Source organism: Neofelis nebulosa, chromosome 9 (genome assembly GCF_028018385.1).
Source record: "Neofelis nebulosa isolate mNeoNeb1 chromosome 9, mNeoNeb1.pri, whole genome shotgun sequence".
Taxonomy (NCBI): domain Eukaryota; kingdom Metazoa; phylum Chordata; class Mammalia; order Carnivora; family Felidae; genus Neofelis; species Neofelis nebulosa.
Genome location: NC_080790.1, coordinates 110,156,081 through 110,173,895, shown reverse-complemented (window position 1 = coordinate 110,173,895; position 17,815 = coordinate 110,156,081). Strand labels below are relative to the sequence as shown.

The window sequence follows — 17,815 nt, the reverse complement described above, 5'->3', positions numbered from 1 at the left end:
CGGCGTCCCCCGCAGGTTCGCGGGGCGGGGGGGCGCGCTGGGGGTCGTCTGGCTCTCTGACTCTTTGTCGTGGCCCACGGCGGCCCCGGGCCTGGGTAGCGCCCAGGGTCTTTGGGTGGGGGCCCCGGCGGAGCGCGCATCAGGGGGCGGAAGGTCCGGGCCCCGGGATCTGGTTGGGGGGGGTGGCATCTCCCGGGCGCAGGAGGGAGCGCGCGGGAGGTTGCGCGCGGCCACCTGCCTCGCAGGGTTGGTTGGGGTCCCCCTCCAGTCTCTCACCTCCCCGAGGCCTTCCTGGTGTGGAGACGTCAAGACCCCGTAAAGCCTTCTTTGGCAGGAGACTCCCCTGAGTTCGTCTGAGGCTCTCTCCTCTCCTTTAAAATGTTATTTGGGCAGGGAGGCGGCTATCAAGACAAGGCCATGGGCTTTGCTTCTTAGGAGATTTAAATCCTTTCTTGAAAGTTGAATCCCGTGGCTTTCAATTAAGCAGAGAAGTCTCTTGACTCACGTCTTCAGCAGGTGATGGAAGGTATACTCCCCGTATATCTTCCTTCCTTCGAGAGTGGGCATTGATGGGTTAGAGCAGGAAGGTAAAAAAAGAGGCCATCTTGGTAGGGATGCAGCTGGTTGGGGGGTGAGGGATGAGGGGAGTAGACACCTCCGACTCAAGTGCAAGATTTGTGTAGGGGAGCTGAGGACGGTGGAGAGTGGTTTGTTCTGTGGAGGTGGAATGACAGCCTAAGGATTGGGACTTCGCGGTAGTATTTCGAGCTTCAGGAGCAGTGTATTTGGTAAATTCATCTGGCAGTGATGTGTAGAATGGACCGAGGGAGCCTGGGCCGGAATCGAAGACACTGGTTAACTTGGAGGTGGCCAGTGTGTGACCTGCACATGTTTGCTTTGGTTGACGTGCTATTTTAAAAACCAGAAGGTTTCTCCCAACTTTCTGAACTTCGGGCCTATGTGGAGAGTTGGAGGGTCTGCCGTCATATTCCCACCTGATTAACGTGGGGCTGGAGCTGAGGAACAGCAGTTCCCACCAATCCCTGTTGCCCTACACCATGCCTACAGCACCCACTTATGTATGTTGCTTGCCTGGTAACTGGAGGAAAGGGGCATTAGGGAGATGCCAGGAAGGAAGAAAACACAAGATTTGGTGACAGTGTTAACAGAGCAGTTACACTAGGAGCAGTGTTTTGGGTGAAAGATAATAGGGTGTTAAACAAGTTTTTTGTTCTTGACAGTGGATCGTCCAAGGGCAGATTTTGGAGAAAATTTAGGGCTTCATCAGAAGTTTAGGAGTCACTTGCAGAGAAACGGTACTTTGAAGTCTCTTTACCTTCCCATTAAATGTTCTGGTTGGGCCTAAAAGAACTCTGTGCTACCATGCTAGTTGGTGAATATTCAAATGTTTGTAGGTGTGTAGCCTTGTTTAAGGGTGAGAGATAGACCTCATGTTAATGGGACTTTGTGGCCTAAAAGGTGGGAAGAGAGGGAGATAAAAAGAAGGCATGATAGCCAGTGGGCTATAATTTTTGAAAAGCTATTTGTAATAGACATACTTACTGGTGAAAACAAAACCGCCTACCCACGACCCTTGGGATTATGAGGTGAAAGTTTTTAGCCTCCCCACCCAACTCCTTGGGTCCACCTCCCAGAGAAAAAGTGCCCGGTTGAGTCTTAATTACTTTCTCCTTCCGTGTTTTTAGGTAGGGAGGACAGGAGGAGCTGTCCAGCTAAAGATACCTTAAATTTTCACAGCTGCACTTAAGCCACTTATACAATGACAATGCCTGGGGTGGTGAGCTCCACTAAGTGCTTGTTCCTAAATCACAGAGGCTACTGCATTCAGTTAAAAGCTGATTGATGTAGTCCGTTAGCCCAGAACAGGGCACTCAGCTCCTCACCCAGTCACTCAGTATTTCTGAACTATCACGTATGGTATTTTTAATAATAAAGGTACAGTTTAACAACTGTGAAACGTTTTCTTTGCCTTTGATGAATGCATATAGTAGAGTCTTCAATAATATTTACTCTATTTCAGAGTTTGAAACACCTATTTCCGTGACTCTGGCTTTGCTGACATTCTTGTGTTAAAACAAAATTAGAAGTAATAAAACAAGTATATCTCTTTAAAAAAAATTGAATTGTGAAATGAGGACTTTCTTATTTCATGGTAGAAGAATCCAGAAAATAATACCAGGTCAATTCATTAAAAGAACTGGAACAAATTTAAAAGGCTCTTTAAAATGTTCCAGTTGCTTAACGGTTGTGGCAAAATTGTTTTGTAAATAAGCAATCATTAGTTTCAAAATAATCTGGAGAATGTGTTTATTAGAAGTCAGAAGGTATTTTGTTATATTTAGCATCCTAGAATGGAATTTTCAAAGCCAATTGCTAATAAAGGAAATGTTTTCCTCTGGGAGCCGTGCTTATAATTTTAAAGTCCCAAAAGCACAGTATTGTTGCCAAATTTAAGAAACTTGGAATTTAAGCTTTGGGAATGATCCTCTTTCCGCCCAACCACGTTTTTCCAATGGAGGTTAGAAAAGAAAAGGATGAAACGTGGGCCAAAAGATTGGCATCTTACAATTTATGTTTGGGTTGACATTTCAGGAGACTTTGTTTTGAAGGTTAGAGTGAAGGCTGCTGTATTTAGGTGCTAGAGTGCTACTTAAATTAGAGCTTTACTTGTTTCAAAGCTTCCTTTGATGGATGAAACCAGAATGGGGAGGAAATAGTGACATCATTTGGAAAGGGGCTGTGCCACTTTGAGCACAGCAGGGTAACTCTGAGCAAGGCACTTGTATAAACACCTCAGTTTGTCCATTCCTAAAATGGGGGTGATAAAATTAGTATGTGCTTCATAGGATATTCCTGTGGATTAAATGAATATGCATGTTACGTAGGGTAGAGCAGGAATTGTCACATTGTGATAATGGGTTAGCTAATGTTGTCTTTGGCTAAAATACAGTTTTATAGAAAAAATAATCTTCACCTTCCATTCTTGTAAGATAATTAAACCATCAAGTTATGAGTTTTTGGAGTAGTCTTTCCCTATTCATCACTTTTTTTTTTTTTTTTTAATTTTTTAACGTTTATTTATTTTTGAGACAGAGAGAGACAGAGCATGAACAGGGGAGGGTCAGAGAGAGAGAGGGAGACACAGAATCTGAAACAGGCTCCAGGCTCTGAGCTGTCAGCACAGAGCCTGACGCGGGGCTTGAACTCATGGACCGCGAGATCATGACCTGAGCCGAAGTTGGCCGCTTAACCGACTGAGCCACCCAGGCGCCCCATCTATTCATCACTTTTTAAGGAAAGGGTTACAGACAGGGCTTGGCCTTCCTTGACCTATCTTTTGACTTCATTTTCTTGCTGAATTTTTCAGTGCTCAGAAACACAGGCTGTAGAAGCAGCATCGCTATATGCAATTATCTTCCCTTTACTGCACTAACTATAATATGTTTTAGGACAGTGGTTAGTAATTAAAAATGTTTTATTGATTTTTAAAAAAATGTTTATTTATTTTGAGAGAGAGAGCATGCAAGCACCCTTGAGTGGGGGTGGGGGTGAAGGAAGGAGGGTCAGAGAGAGGGAGAGAGAGAGAATCCCAAGCAGGCTCTGCGTTGTCAGCACAGTTCCTGATACTGGGCTCGATCCTACAAACCGTGAGATCATGACCTGAACAAAATCAAGAGTCAGATGCTTAGCTGGCATGCAGGCTCCCCTGTTTTTCTGATTTTTAAGAGTGAACTACTGAAATAATATCTTATTTTAAGAGCTATAAAACTACAGATGTAGGAGAAATGCTGTATTTCAACTTTCTTTTTTTTAACATTGAGAAATACTTTGGTATTGAAAAATCAGTAAACTTTAACTATGGTTCTTCTTTTTTTGTTTTTTTTTTTACGTTCATTTCTGAGAGACAGAGACAGAGCACAAGTGGGGGAGGGGCAGAGAGGGAAGGAGACACAGAACCTAAGCAGGTTCCAGGCTCTGAGCTGTCAGCACAAAGCCCAATGCGGGGCTCGAACTCACAAGCTGTGAGATCACGACCTGAGCCGAAGTCAGACACTTAACTGACTAAGCCACCAAGGTGCCCTTCGACTATGGCTCTTAAACAGGGAGAGAAGGTGCAAGATTTGTCATATAACCTGCCATTTTAAGTTTCTTATTTATGTTGATCAAACTGTAATTTTAAAAGCTCAATTACCTCCCATTTTATGACTACTCAATATTAATTTTTTTTAAAAAGCTAATTTTGAGGCACTTAGCTGGCTCAGTAGGTAGAGCGTGTGACTCTTGATCTCAGAGTTGTTAAGTTTGAGCCCTACTCTTGGTGTAGAAATTTACTTAAAATCTTTTTTTGTTTAAAAAGCTAATTTTGGGGGCGCCTGGGTGGCTCGTCGGTTAAGCGTCCAACTTTGCCTCAGGTCATGATCTCACCATTGGTGGGTTCGAGCCCCAAGTCGGGCTCTGTGCTGACAGCTCAGATCCTGGACCCTGCTTTGGGTTCTCTCACTGCTCCTCCCCCACTCACGCTCTGTCTGTCTCTCTCTCTCTCAAAAATAAATAAACATTTAAAAAAAATAGCTAATTTTGTTTGAAATGTTTTGTGTTTGCACACATTTGTGATATTTCATTAGAAGAATTTATATCTTTTAAAAAGTTTAAATTATTCTCATCGGGTGTTAGAACTAGAAGGACCTCAGGGGTCATTATTTTATACAAGAGGATACCACATCCCAGGGGGTTTACTTGCTGAAGAGCACACTGCTCGTTAGAGGCAGAATGGGTCCTAGTATGAAGGTTTTCTAATTTCTGTTTTTTTCTCATGTTGCATATGCTGCCTTCACAGGTATAGACTTAATTTACAGACTTTAAAAGCTCCAATACAGATTGGCTTTGATATAAAACATGCCCAGATATCACCTGTTTTTCTTATGTGGCTATAAAAATCAGAAAAATGGCAACATTTTTCAATGTGTGTGTGTATATGTGTATATATATATATATATATATATATATATATATATATATATATGAAAATTCTCAAATGTGGAGATTCTGAGGGAAAAAAATTGGCAGAAAAAGTTGATTAGGCCTAGTTTTCCCTGTTACTGGATGACTGGTGATTTCTAGATTTTTTTTTTTAATTTTTTTTTTTTAACGTTTATTTATTTTTGAGACAGAGAGAGACAGAGCGTGAACAGGGGAGGGTCAGAGAGAGGGAGACACAGAATCTGAAACAGGCTCCAGGCTCTGAGCTGTCAGCACAGAGCCCGACGCGGGGCTTGAACTCACAGACCGCGAGATCATGACCTGAGCCGAAGTCGGCCGCTTAACTGACTGAGCCACCCAGGCGCCCCGTGATTTCTAGATTTTGAAGCCCATCCTTTGGGGGAGCCATTTGGGTATCCTTGGAAGGAGCTCCCGGCGTGGTGCGGGCTTCTCCCTCTGAGCTGTCTATGAGCCTGCTTTCCGGATGATGACTCATAGTATCGGAACTGTCTGTTCCAGCAGTAATCAGTCACTCAGTATTCAACATACTTTCTCCTTAGAACATCCCCTGAATCCAGGGTCTGCTGTGTTCAGTCTTTGTTGTCTCCGAGGGAGGAGGGCTGGTGTCTGTGTTCGTGAAGAAAATGTTCAGGATTTTATACCGGTTCGGGCTCCAAATATTTGGAGAAATCTAACTTTGCCCCCAAATGAATCTTGTAACTAATTTCACAGTTGCAAAAGGATGCAAATGATCCTCCTTTAAACTGTTGGAAAGAATGTGAGCATCAGTACAGCAGCCCCCCACCCCCTATCTGCAGGGGACGTGTTTCAGGACCCTAGTGGATGCCCACAACTGCAGATCTCACCGAACCCTGTATATACTGTGTTTTTTACTATACGTACATACCTATGCTAAAGCTTAATTTGTACATTAGGTGCAGTAAGAGATTAACAACAGTGTTAAAATAGAATAATGATAGCTATGTACTATAATAAAAGTTACGTGTGTTCTTTCTCTCAAAATACTGTTCTGTACTTGCCCTTCTTGTGACAATGTGAGATGATAAAACGTCAACGTGATGAGGCGCAGTGAGGTGAACGATGTAGGCACTGTGACTTGGCAGTTGGCTACTGTTGACCTTTTGACGATACCTCAGGAGGATCGCCTGCTTCCAGACCCTGGTTGACTGCCGGTAACTGAGACCTGGGAAGGCAAAACTGCAGACTAGGGGACTACTGTGTTTCTGATTTGTGCGCCCTTCCATCCGTTCTCAGATCCACACAGGTGGAGTATGTTGAACTTGTTTGCAGACTTGCAGAGTAACTTCCTGCACACAGCTTCTTGTTCCCTGTGCTCTGACAGCCTCCCTGACTTTCCTGACTGGTGCTGGAGGCTGCTGGGTGTGAGAAAGCATGGCCTTTCATGTGCTGTACTGCCTCTGGCTTGTGAAAGAGACATAGAGACCCTGACTCTTGACTGGTATTTTTGCCAGGGTCTTTTTGGAAAAATACGTTGTTCCCAGATTTTGGAAAAATCTGTTGTTCCCGACATTGGGCAGAGTTCTTGCCTTCCAAGCCTTGTCACGTGGTGGTGCAGTGCCAGTGATGGTAGGCTGGTTCCACTAGGCAGCTCGCCCTGCTGGTCCCTGATCTTTGTTCTTCTGCTGTTTGCCCCAGCAGTGGGGATGGCATAGGGCCCATTCAGTTGAGTGACCTTTTCAAGACCTTATTGTGTCATTTTGACTGGACAGTGCATGGTTCAGAATTCAAAAGGTGCAAAGGGTACACTGTGACTTGCAGCTTCACTCCTACCCAGTTCTCCACAGAGGCAGCCTCTCGAGCCAGGTTGTGGGGCTCCTGAATGCCTGCTGTTGGTGCGGGACCTGATCGGTCTTTCCAAAGTCGGATGTCCTTTGTATTAGGGTCACCACAGGGCCAGCCTGGGGCTTCTCTGGAGACTCCGCTGTGTTTTTGAAAGAGCCCTTGAGTCTAGGATTTCCTGACAATGCTCTCTGCTCCTGGGTCTCTGATGTTGAGAGGATCTCTGTCATTGACCCCAGATTCCTCAGTGGGTGATTCTCAGAGCCTCCTCCCCACAATCTGTGTCCTGCTAGTCCTGGTGGTTCCAGGGGCTTAGAGGACATTCCCCAGTGCATATCCCTTAATCAGTGACTATCTCAAATCTGACTTGTCTTGTTCCAGACATTGACCCTCTTTCTGTCTCCTGTGCAAGTAGAATCCTATCTCTGAGTTGCTCCAGCTTAAAATCCGTTGGTCCCTGTGTCTCTGCTCCCTCACCGCATCTAGGTCACAGGTTCTACCCACGTGTTACCCAGATTCCTTACCTGTTGCTCTTGTGCATTTCACATAATTCAGCACTATTGTGAACCCTTCTAATTGAGCTCCGTTCTTTCAGAATTTGCATGGTCGGTTCTAGTCCATCTGTCCTTTCTGTCCTCTGACAGCTCTGAAACCATCCTGTAAATTACAGGGGAAAAAAGAATTCTGGCCCCTTTTTCAGATCTCTTAAACTTGGTCCTTCATAGCCTTCTCTCTTAACTGGTCCCTCCTCTTGCTTGGTGACCCTATGGTATCAGTCTTGGCTCTTGCTGTCTCCAACCCCTGAATTGTGCTCTTTCTCTACACTCTACCTATTTAAATCTTATTTTCTCAAAATCCATTTTGGATCTTCTCCATCTCAGTACTTTACCTGGCATATATTTATTGTAGAAATCACAGAAATGTATACATAGGAGAACAAAATCCATCTGTAATCCTGTAATGCAGAGAAACAACCATTGTTCAAATGCATGTTGCTACACATGGCTGTAATTGTAGTTACCATGTATGATCTGATAGCTTCCCTTTTTATGCTGTCAGAAGCATTTCCCCACATCGTTAAGGTTCATTAAGTTCTTTGTAAACAATATATCAAACTTTTTCTCATTATGAAAGAAACAGATGGAAATAAAAAGATATTCATTGTAGAAGCACCAAAAAGAAAAGAAATCACCTTCAGCCTGCCATTCAGAGATAACCAACCACTGTTGGTGTTTTGGTGTATAGCCTTTCTTTTTATACACATTGCACCTTCCTGTATTATATATACTACTGTTTTATAACTCCGTTTTACTTAAGAATATGCCGTAAACATTGTTCAAGTCTTTAAACAATGAACCAGTGTCCTTTCTTTGGCCATGTGTCATTTCACTGTGTGGCTGTACCTTAACTTATCGAACCAATCAGGCTCTTAAGTTGTTTTAAGTGTTTTTGCTATTGTAAGCATGCTGCAGGAAGTACCCTTGTTAAAACAAAACAACACAAAAAACCCTTTCTGCGCTTGCATAAAACCCTTTCTGCACTTAGACAAGTTCTATGTTTAGAACTGCTGATTCAAAAAGGGATGTACGTTGTCTAAGCTTTTGACACAATTAATATGTTTCCTTCCTGCAGTAAATTTGTAGCACCCTAACTTCATGAGAGTGTCTATCTTTGTGGTCTCTCCTCTCCCACAGAGACATACGGAGTATTTATTTGTTTCTTGATCTTAGAAGAGGCATTATAGCCTAGTGATTATAAGCACTGACTCCTAGTTGGACTGCTTGGTTTATAACTTGGCTCCCCCAATAATTTGACTCAGTTTTCTCATCTGGATAATGGGGCTTAGAATGGGGTTTGAGGCATTATCATGCTTTTCCCATAGGAACTGTACCTTAGAGTAACCAAATAGTTGATTAGAAGTTTCTCTTTACAGGCCCCCCCCCCCCCCCCCCGGGTGGCTCAGTTAAGCCTCCGACTTGGCTCAGGTCATGATCTCATTGCTTTGTGAGTTGAAGCCCTGTGTCAGGCTCTGTGCTGACAGCTCAGAGCCTGGAGCCTGCTTCAGATTCTGTCTTCCTCTCTCTGTGCCCCTTCCCTGTTGGCGCGTGCTCTCTCTCCCAAAAATAAATAAGCATTAAAAAAAAAAAGTTTCTTTTTATTGGATAAATAAATGGAAAAGGAGTTATAGAATATTAATATATTCAACTCCCCATTGAATTGATAGAATGAGACCATAACCATCAATGCTGCTACCATGAGAGAGACAGTCAGACATTGTGGATCTCCTGATGGAAGTACACAGTACTACTGATGGAGGAATCTTGTCCAAAAATCATACCTGAGCCTGATCAAGACTTTAGTTCTAAGTGCTAGTTGACAGGAAATTCAAAGGACAGGAGAACACGTTGAAAAACACCACTGGACAAATGACCTGGTTACTTTAAAAAATATATGGCAAGAGACTTCTTGACCCACTTAAAAAAAGGGTGTGTGTGTGTGAGCAATAGATATGATAAAACCGACAGATTAAAAGACTTAAGGCATGTTAATGATTTCTGGACCTCATTTGGATCCTGATTTAATGAAACTGCTATGAAAAGAAAAGAATTGAAAATTTTGTGTAAATATGAATATTGGAGATTTAATATAAAGGAATTATGAATTTTTATAGGTATGATAATGGTATAGTGATATTTAAAAGTCCCTAGTGAAAACACTAACTATAAAAGAAACAATCTATAAATAGAGCTACCTTAAAATTAAGAACTTCTGTTTATTAAACTAAATGAAAAGGAAGTCTACAGATGAGAAGATATTTATAAAAAAGATACTTGACACAAGACTCATATCCAGAATCTATATAAATAATTTCTACAAAATGAACATGTAAAAAAGACAACTCAGTTTTAAAAAGGCTCTTTAGACGGTCAATAAATATATGAAAATGTGCCCAACATCATTAGCCACAATGAGATTTCCACTGCACACCCACCAGCATGGCTGGGATTAAGAAGACTGATAATACTAAGGGATGGCACGTACGTGGAGTTCATATACTGTTTGGGATAGTATAAACTGGTACAATTACTCTGGGAAACTGTTTGGCAGATATTTACTAATGCCTATTTTATACACAAATCTTACGACCTAGGATAGATCCTAGGTGATTACCTGATAGAAATCTGTATATAATGTTCACTAAAAGATAAGTTCTAGAATATTGAAAGCAGTGTTCTTGGTAGTAGCCCCAGCCTGCAAACCACCCAAATTGGGAATAATGCTGCCATAAACATGGGTGTACAAATATCTGTTGGGATCTCTGCTTTCAGTCATTTTGGGCAGAGACCCCAAAGTGGAATTGCCGGATCATACTGTAATTCTGTGTTTAATATTTTTAGGAACCACCACATTGGTGTATTCTTGTATTTTAGGGATTTCTGTTTTAATTTCCAATAATGGCAAATATTGATGCATATAACCTACATAGAGAACTATTGAGGTCCTTAGTAATTAAGAGTGTAAAGAGGTCTTGAGAATTAAAAAAAAACAAAAAAAAAATCAAGAACTGCGGCTTTAATGAACTGCATTATTACTCACCAAGGAAGAGAAGGATTGAAGCAGTCTTTGCTAATGGATGTAGATGAGGTGGGTGACATTCTCCTTTGCCCTCCAGTGTCCCAGTTTGGAGGATACGTTATATGGTCACCCTAATGACGGGATCCATTATTAGGTGGATGGTCAAACTGGGCAACCCACTCACCTTTGCCTGGTGTTGTAGCGGAGCTTCCTAAACTGGCCAGCTTTCATCTTCTTGTGGACCGTGCTTTAGGATGAAAAAACTACAGAATGTAGCTACATTACATTCCTGGTTGTTACATTAAAAATTTCTTTGTATGATGCTGTAAGACATCATGTCATTTTTTTTTTTTCTAAAGGAAAACCTCATATATTCACAAAGCATATGTTGCCAGTGCGACTCTCAAAATTCCAGTAATTCTGGAGACTGTACATTCCTTTTGAATTTTGACTAATGACTTGAAATTTATCTAATGATTCTGACCTCCTCCCAGTGTTATTTGGAATGTAACTTGAAAATTTCCCCATGCATTGTTTTGTTTCCTACTTCAGCTCAGGTCATGATCTTGTAGTTCGTGGGTTTGAGCCCCACGTTCGGCTCTGTGCTGACAGTTCAGAGCCTGGAGCCTCCTTTGGATTCTGTGTCTCCCTCTCTCTCTCTCTCTGCCCCTCTCCCACTTGTGCGTGCTCTCTCTCTCAAGAATAAATAAACATTAAAAATATTTTTTTAAATGCCAAATGGATTTTTGAGACATAAATATACATTTGTTTCTTACATAAACATTGACTGAAAACCTCATGTTGAAGATCATGTGCATTGTTTGAAGTTTGCATATTAACAATCTGTGCCTATGTTCCCAGGCAAACACGAACTGGGGAGGGTTCGCAGGGTGTGCTTACTTGATACAGTCTCTTCTTCTGGCCTGCAGAACACCTCACTTCCTCCCAAGGCAGGCAGCACCAAGCCCATCCAGTTGCTAGTCCTTCTGCGCAGCCCAGAGTTCCTTGTCACCATTTGATGTCCAGTGGTCTCACTGGGTCTGGTGACTATGAACTAAAGGTTATCTTCCATCTCTCTCTTCTTCAAGGACAGCTGGGACAGGAGGAAGGAGGCAGGATAATCCAAATAAGTTTTCCCATTTGGACAAGGAGAGGATGAGGAGGACACATAGCAATGTCTTGGCTCACCTCTCTCCAGACTGGGAATTTGTCTGAGACTGTTGTTTTTGGTTGGGGCCTGTTGCGCGATAGACTTCATTTTAGGTTGAGCGGTTAGGGAGTGGGACCTCCTAAATGCCATCCCAGTCCCATATGTCAGATCTCAATCCAGAACCCTCCAGGGTCGTGGAGGGCAGAGGGCTTCTACTTTCTCTGCAGCCTTCCTGAAGTGTATACTCTTGTCTACACTTTGTTTCATTTCCTCTGTTCTTCTGAACATTTCCTTTGTTCTTCAGTTTACTTTGTTATCCAGAAATTTGTTAAAATCTCACATCCATGGATGGTCCCAGTCCCCTACTATTTCTGCCTAAAAGGCCATGGTTTTATTCCTTACTGTGCTTAATGACATTCATTGCAGTGGGATATTGAGGTCAAAAGGCATGCACTCTGTCTGCTTTTACCAACAGGAAGTTTTCAGTTTTGAGAGACTGAGTTGATCTTACATTAGAAGCAGGCTGTTGCAACCCTTTGTTGTTCTGTGTTGGGGGCGAAGGATAAAAATGGTTGCTCTTGACTGATGACACCTGTGAATTCCGGGCTTCTGCTCTTGACATTAAGAAGGGCAAGAGCTGACGAGCGACCCTAGGAAGGGCCTGTGTTTGACTGGAGTTGGCTGGTGGAGGAGATGAGACTGGGCAGGGGACCAAGGAAGAGTCAGGAGAGAGGTGTGCTACCAGATCCTGAAAGAACAAGTTTTTGAGAAAAAAGAAACACAGCTTTTCAAGTAGATCAAGTAGAATGAGTAGTAGACAAGGTTTTACCTTGCCACCATTGTTTCCCACAATGGTCCAAAAATCCTTTCATGGAAGATGGTATCTCAGAAGGTGATGGGGCCTAAATTTTTCTGAACTGCAAACTTGTATACATGTATACAAATATAAAAGCTTTATACGTGGCCCATTTAATGGATTTTGTTAAACTCTTATTTATTAGCTTCTATTATCTTATGAAATAACCAGTACTGTGTGTGTTTATAATCTATTTCTTTAAGCATTAGCACAAAGTCTCTGGCTTCTGTACCAAAAAGTAGTTGCTGCCCTGTTAAGCTACACGTGACTGAAAACCAAAAATGATAGTGGCTTAAACAAGACAGAAGTATAGATACACTTCTTCCTCACACAAAAGAAGTCTGGAGGTGGGCATTCCAGCAGCTTCACAGTGTCAAGGATTCAGGTTTCTTCTCATCTTGCTGTTTACCATCATGAGTCGGGTGACTTCCACCCCTGGTACAGGATGGCTGCTGGAATTCCAGCCATCACATTCATATTCCAAGAGGAAGAAGGGAAGGAGAGAGTCCTTTCCTGTAAGGACTCTTTCTAGGAAATGCACTATTTCTGCGTCTATCCCATTGGCCGGAACTCTCACATGTCCTTGTCTGGCTGCAAGGGAAGCTGGGAAACGCCCCCTCTTGGTGGTTGTGTGCTTGACTAAACCTTGGGGTTCCTATTACAATGGAAGGAAAGGAGAATGGATGTTGGGACAAACGGAGAACTGTGAGCACTTCCATGGGCCTGAAGATGCCTATGAAAAATTGGCAGGCATTCTACATAGCAGTGAAGAAGCAAAGCTGTGGGAGGACGAAGGTAGAGAGTAGAAAAGTCCAGTTTTGGTGGCTCAGGGTCTCCTCTGGTGGTGGTAGACAGCTGAGTCACTGACAGCCAGACAAGGAGAAAAGAGGGGCTGTTTCACAGGTGTGGGAATGGGAAAGAAGGGCCAGGGGATCAAGCACAAGGAGCTGCCTGCTGCTTAGTGGGAGAACTGTCCAGGCACAGGCCTTGGGTATTTATTGGTGAGTGGTCCATAAATGTCTCGCAAACAAGAGTAATATCCAGAAAACTCCCTGCATCCCAGTAGTTCCCAACTATGTCCAGCAACATTTTTTCTAAAGGTAGAGGAAAAAAAACAGGCTCTCAGTTTCATATCCCTCCTCTAATTTATATCTTGTGATCTCTCCATAGGGCAGAGCAGTAAATGTTACCTAAAATGACAATCTTCTTGTTCTTTTTTTAAGTTATCTCTATCCTCAACGTGAGGCTTGACCTCACGACCCCAGATCAAGAGTTGCATGCTCTACCGACTGAGCCAGCCAGGTGCCCCTAAAATGATGATCTTAATTCTTATGAAATTGTACCTGTTCAAGATAGCCAGCGGTGGTGCTGCTTTAACAAGATGGTTTCAGATAAAAATGATTATCGCACATGTAGCCTCTTTCCACCATTGCAGCGGAAATGTATGTTCCCTAGATGTTGGAACAGTCAGTTGCTGGAAATCCTGGCAGGGCTGTCTTGCTACCTGAAGGGCCTAACAAGCATGCCATGGTTAGGGTCTTAGTGCGACATGGCAGTTTTCTTTGGAGAAATGAATCAGTTACTAATAAGTTCAGTCTTCAAAATAATAATAGTCTTCTAAATAAGAGGTCATTGGTGGAAAAATAATCAGTTGAGAAAGGGTCCCATTATGTCGCATGTGTAAGCAGGCTCAGGGGGACTGACCAGCCAGCCTGCATTCTGATTGCCTCTAGCCAGTTTTTTTCCAGCGGCTTACCTCCGAAGGCATAAATCATGAATCTTTTCTGTTCCCTTCCACTGTAGGTGTATAGTGTCCCATCCTACTCTGAGTATGAGGGTAGTTGTAGAAGCCCAAGGACCTTCTTCACTGGCTAGTTTAAATAGAATCTCCCACTACAATCTGCTCTGTGCCGTGTTGAGACTGATGTCTGTCATCTCCTATAGTGTTGGGCGAACAAGAGCCACATGGGCTTTGTTTTCTTACAGGGATGTCAGCCAGACTCTCAGTTTTCCAGAACAGTTGCCATTTCTATCTTCTGTCTGTTCCATAGAGTTCTCTGTACAGAGAATTTTCAGTTTTCACATAGTGGTCTGCTGAAAACACGCCATGGCAGAGTAGCTATTTTGAGCACTTCTGACAAAGGGCCATTTGTTCCAGAGATATCCGCCTTTCCTAGAGGCTTTTTATCAGACAGGTGGCATCTCATCGTTCTGCTTGAGGGTCCTGCTTGAGTCCTAGGAGAAATGGTTAGACATCCTGTTTCCTGGATCTCAGGAAGAATTATCTGGAGTGTTGGGTTTGGCATTCTAACACGACTCTTACATTTCTCATTGGTCTTAAAGTATCTAAAATAGGAGCTCTCTGTCTTCTCTGCACTGGGCACAGCTCTCCTGCCACAGCTCCTCGTCCCCTGAAAATGTACACCTGGGCAGAGTTTGTCTCCACCCTTTCTTTGTCAGGAGCACTTCTCAGCTGTTGAGCAGCGGTGTTAAAACCACTGAAAGTTGAGAGCCTTAGCAGCTTTGGCAGTCCCATGCCTTACTTATTCCCAGCCACATCTTCCAAACCAGTGCCATTTCAAGGGACGTCCACACAGCAGCCAAGTTCATTGGGGTTGGGGCTGCCGCAGGAGGGGTGGCTGGCTCTGGGGCTGGAATTGGGACAGTGTTTGGTACTTCCATCGTTGGTTATGTCAGGAACCCTTCTCTGAAGCAACAGCTCTTCTTCTGTGTCGTCCTGGGCTTTGCCTTCTTGGAGGCCATGGGGCTCTTTTTCCTGACAGTGGCCTTTCTCACCTCCTTTGCCATGTGAAGTAGCCGTCTCCACCTCCCATAGATCTTTCTCCTGAGTCTCATCTGCCCTGTATGTTCCTTTTCCTATACCTCCCCAGGCAGCCTGTGGAAAGTGGTTGGCTCAGGGTTTGACAGAAGAAAGACAAATAAATACTGTATTAATAAGATTAAAAAAAAAATGTCCAAAGTATGAGAATGAGCCACTATTTGAAGTTGAAAACAAAGACTTTTAGTGTCCAGGGGACCAAAAAGGGGATGGGAAACCAGGATGGTTTGAGATTTTTCAGGGCTCCCCTTTTTTCCAGGGAAATTTGGCCTGGGATGTCCATCTTCATTCATCACAGATCTCTCTTAGCTTTGATGAGTTCAGTATAGGTGATGTGGTTGTGGAAGCTGACCTCAGGGGCTGGTTGTTTTGGTTACTTTTGAAGAATCTCATGTTGCCTCCTATGGTCATCTGTGTGGGATTCTAGGGCTCGCTCATCATTCTGAAGTGTTCAGCACTGCCTGGGCGGGAGTGGAGGAAAGTCTTGTGGGGTGGTGACATTTGAGCTGGAGGAGCAGGAATGTGTCTGGAAAGATGCACCAAGAATGAGTCAGGGGTCCCAATGGGAAGGCCTTGAGGGCCAGACCAGAGAGTTTAGGGGGAAGCCAGTAGAGATGTCAGCACAGAGGAATTGAGAGGCTTAGATGTATCCATTTAGTACTTTTTTTAAATTATGGAAGCAATACTTGTTTGGTGGAAAATGTGGAGGTGATGAGAAAATATTAAAAAATTTAAATTACCTTTAATTTTACTACCCAGAATGTAGCTGCTGCTAACATTTTTGTCACGTCCTGCTAATCTTTTTTCTATGGCTGCTTGGTGTTTTTCCCTATTTTTGTTAAGTAGATCATATAAATTGTTTCTTCTTATAATGGTGTGATGCACATCCTCATGTAAATGATACATTTCTCCAGATACTCATTTTGGATATATTTCTCATCAAGGAATGGCTAGATCAGAGGAGATGTGAATCATTTAAAGGCTCTTAATACGTCTTTCCAAATTGCCTTTCAGAAAGGTGGTACTAATTTATATTTGTGTGAGCCCTATGTGAGTGTACTGGTTTTCTCCAAGCCTCGTTCACAGTGAATATTCTCTTTATTTATTCACCCTGATGTGAGAAGATGGCTTCTATGGCCATTTTCTTTTTTATGTCATTGATTATTAGTGAGGTTAAATAAGTATACAGGTTGTTTGTATTTGGCAAATTGTCTCTCCTGATTTTTTTCTGTTGGCATGGCCATATTATAAGAGTTTTTTTTTTTTAATAGTTAAGGGAGCTGAAAGAGCCAAAGTGATATTGTTCCTAAAGGATTTTTTTTTTTTTACAATGATGATTTGTTTTTCATAGACATGGTGCAGTGATCACCTGGCAGGTATTTGAGGGCCAGGGGGCACTGTTCAGTAGGGCTGTGATGTTATTATACGGCCTGACTGATCATGCAGCCACCAGCTGGCCACTTGTATGTATATCTAAAGGCAGGCTTCCTGGATTATAAGTATTGGTTGCAGGATGCCTGGGTGGCTTAGTTGGTTAAGTGTCTGATTCTTGATTTCGGCTCAGGTCATGATCTCACAGTTCGTGGAATCAAGCCCTGCGTCCGGCTCTGTACTGACAGCGTGGAGCCTGCTTGGGACTCTCTCTCTCCCACTCTCTCTGCCCCTCCCCTGCTCACACACACGCACTCTCTCTCCCTCTCTCAAAATAAATAAATAAACTTTAAAAAAAAAAAAAAGTATTGACTCCGATTTTACAGGGATGAGCTAAAAGGCCTGAAATTCAAGTGAGAATTTGAACCCAGGGAGGCTGAATCTGAGTTCCATGCACTTTGTTTTGCCATTCTGCCTTCCTGGCTTCCTGGTCTCCCCAGTCATTTTCTTCCATCGTTTGGCCAAATTGGCCCTAACACAGGAAGACCTGTGAGTGTCTCAGCGTTGGCCAACAGGGCCCCATGGGGGTGGGAGAGTACTTGCCTCACTCTGCAACAGTCTTGTAGAGAGGAAGTGGGGGCAGTGGCCCCAGAGTTCCTTGGGGCCTGCATGCTGGAAGCAGGGGCATCTTAGCACAGGCCCTGCAGGCTGCAAGGAGGCTCGAGCAATGTGAAGCACGCGTGGCATAGAGCCCTCATCCCCTGATGCCCACCTCAGCCCCAGCTCCTCTGTGGCACCCTCTCTATTCCTGCACCCCATTTCTTCATCTTCCTTCCTTCTCCAGTCTCCTATGGAGATTGTTCAAATTCTGGGTAGGTGCTGTCTCATCAGCAAAGAAAGTCTCTGGAGTTAGACTCCTTGTCTTAGATTTGTGCAGGTCCCATGAGATTCAGTAAAGGCACAGCTCTCCTGCCGACTTGGTCATAAGCTCCTTGGTTGCTGTCAGACTTAGCTGTCCCTAGCACATATGGTTGTCAGAAGGTGGAGTGGTGTTAAGTCATCTGTGAAGATTAGCAACTGGCCAGGCAGTGAGAACCAGGGCTCTGGTTGCAGGAAGAATTTGTTGATCGTAGTGACTAGAGTTGTTGTAGAGCAAAAAGAAAATATTGGCATGTCAGGATTTATTTCTAATACTGAAGTG

General features: G+C 43.3%; 2 protein-coding genes across 2 annotated transcripts in view; both read left to right on the top strand.

The window, feature by feature from the left end:
* The window catches only part of CDS2 (CDP-diacylglycerol synthase 2), a 57,104-nt gene that overhangs the window by 311 nt on the left and 38,978 nt on the right, over window positions 1–17,815 (top strand). The window lies entirely within an intron of this gene.
* Window positions 11,846–16,943, top strand: LOC131485458 (uncharacterized). The gene is given in 2 exon segments (XM_058684963.1): window positions 11,846–15,095; window positions 15,098–16,943. Coding segments are annotated over 2 exon segments (276 nt in total). The 5' UTR covers window positions 11,846–14,938; the 3' UTR covers window positions 15,217–16,943.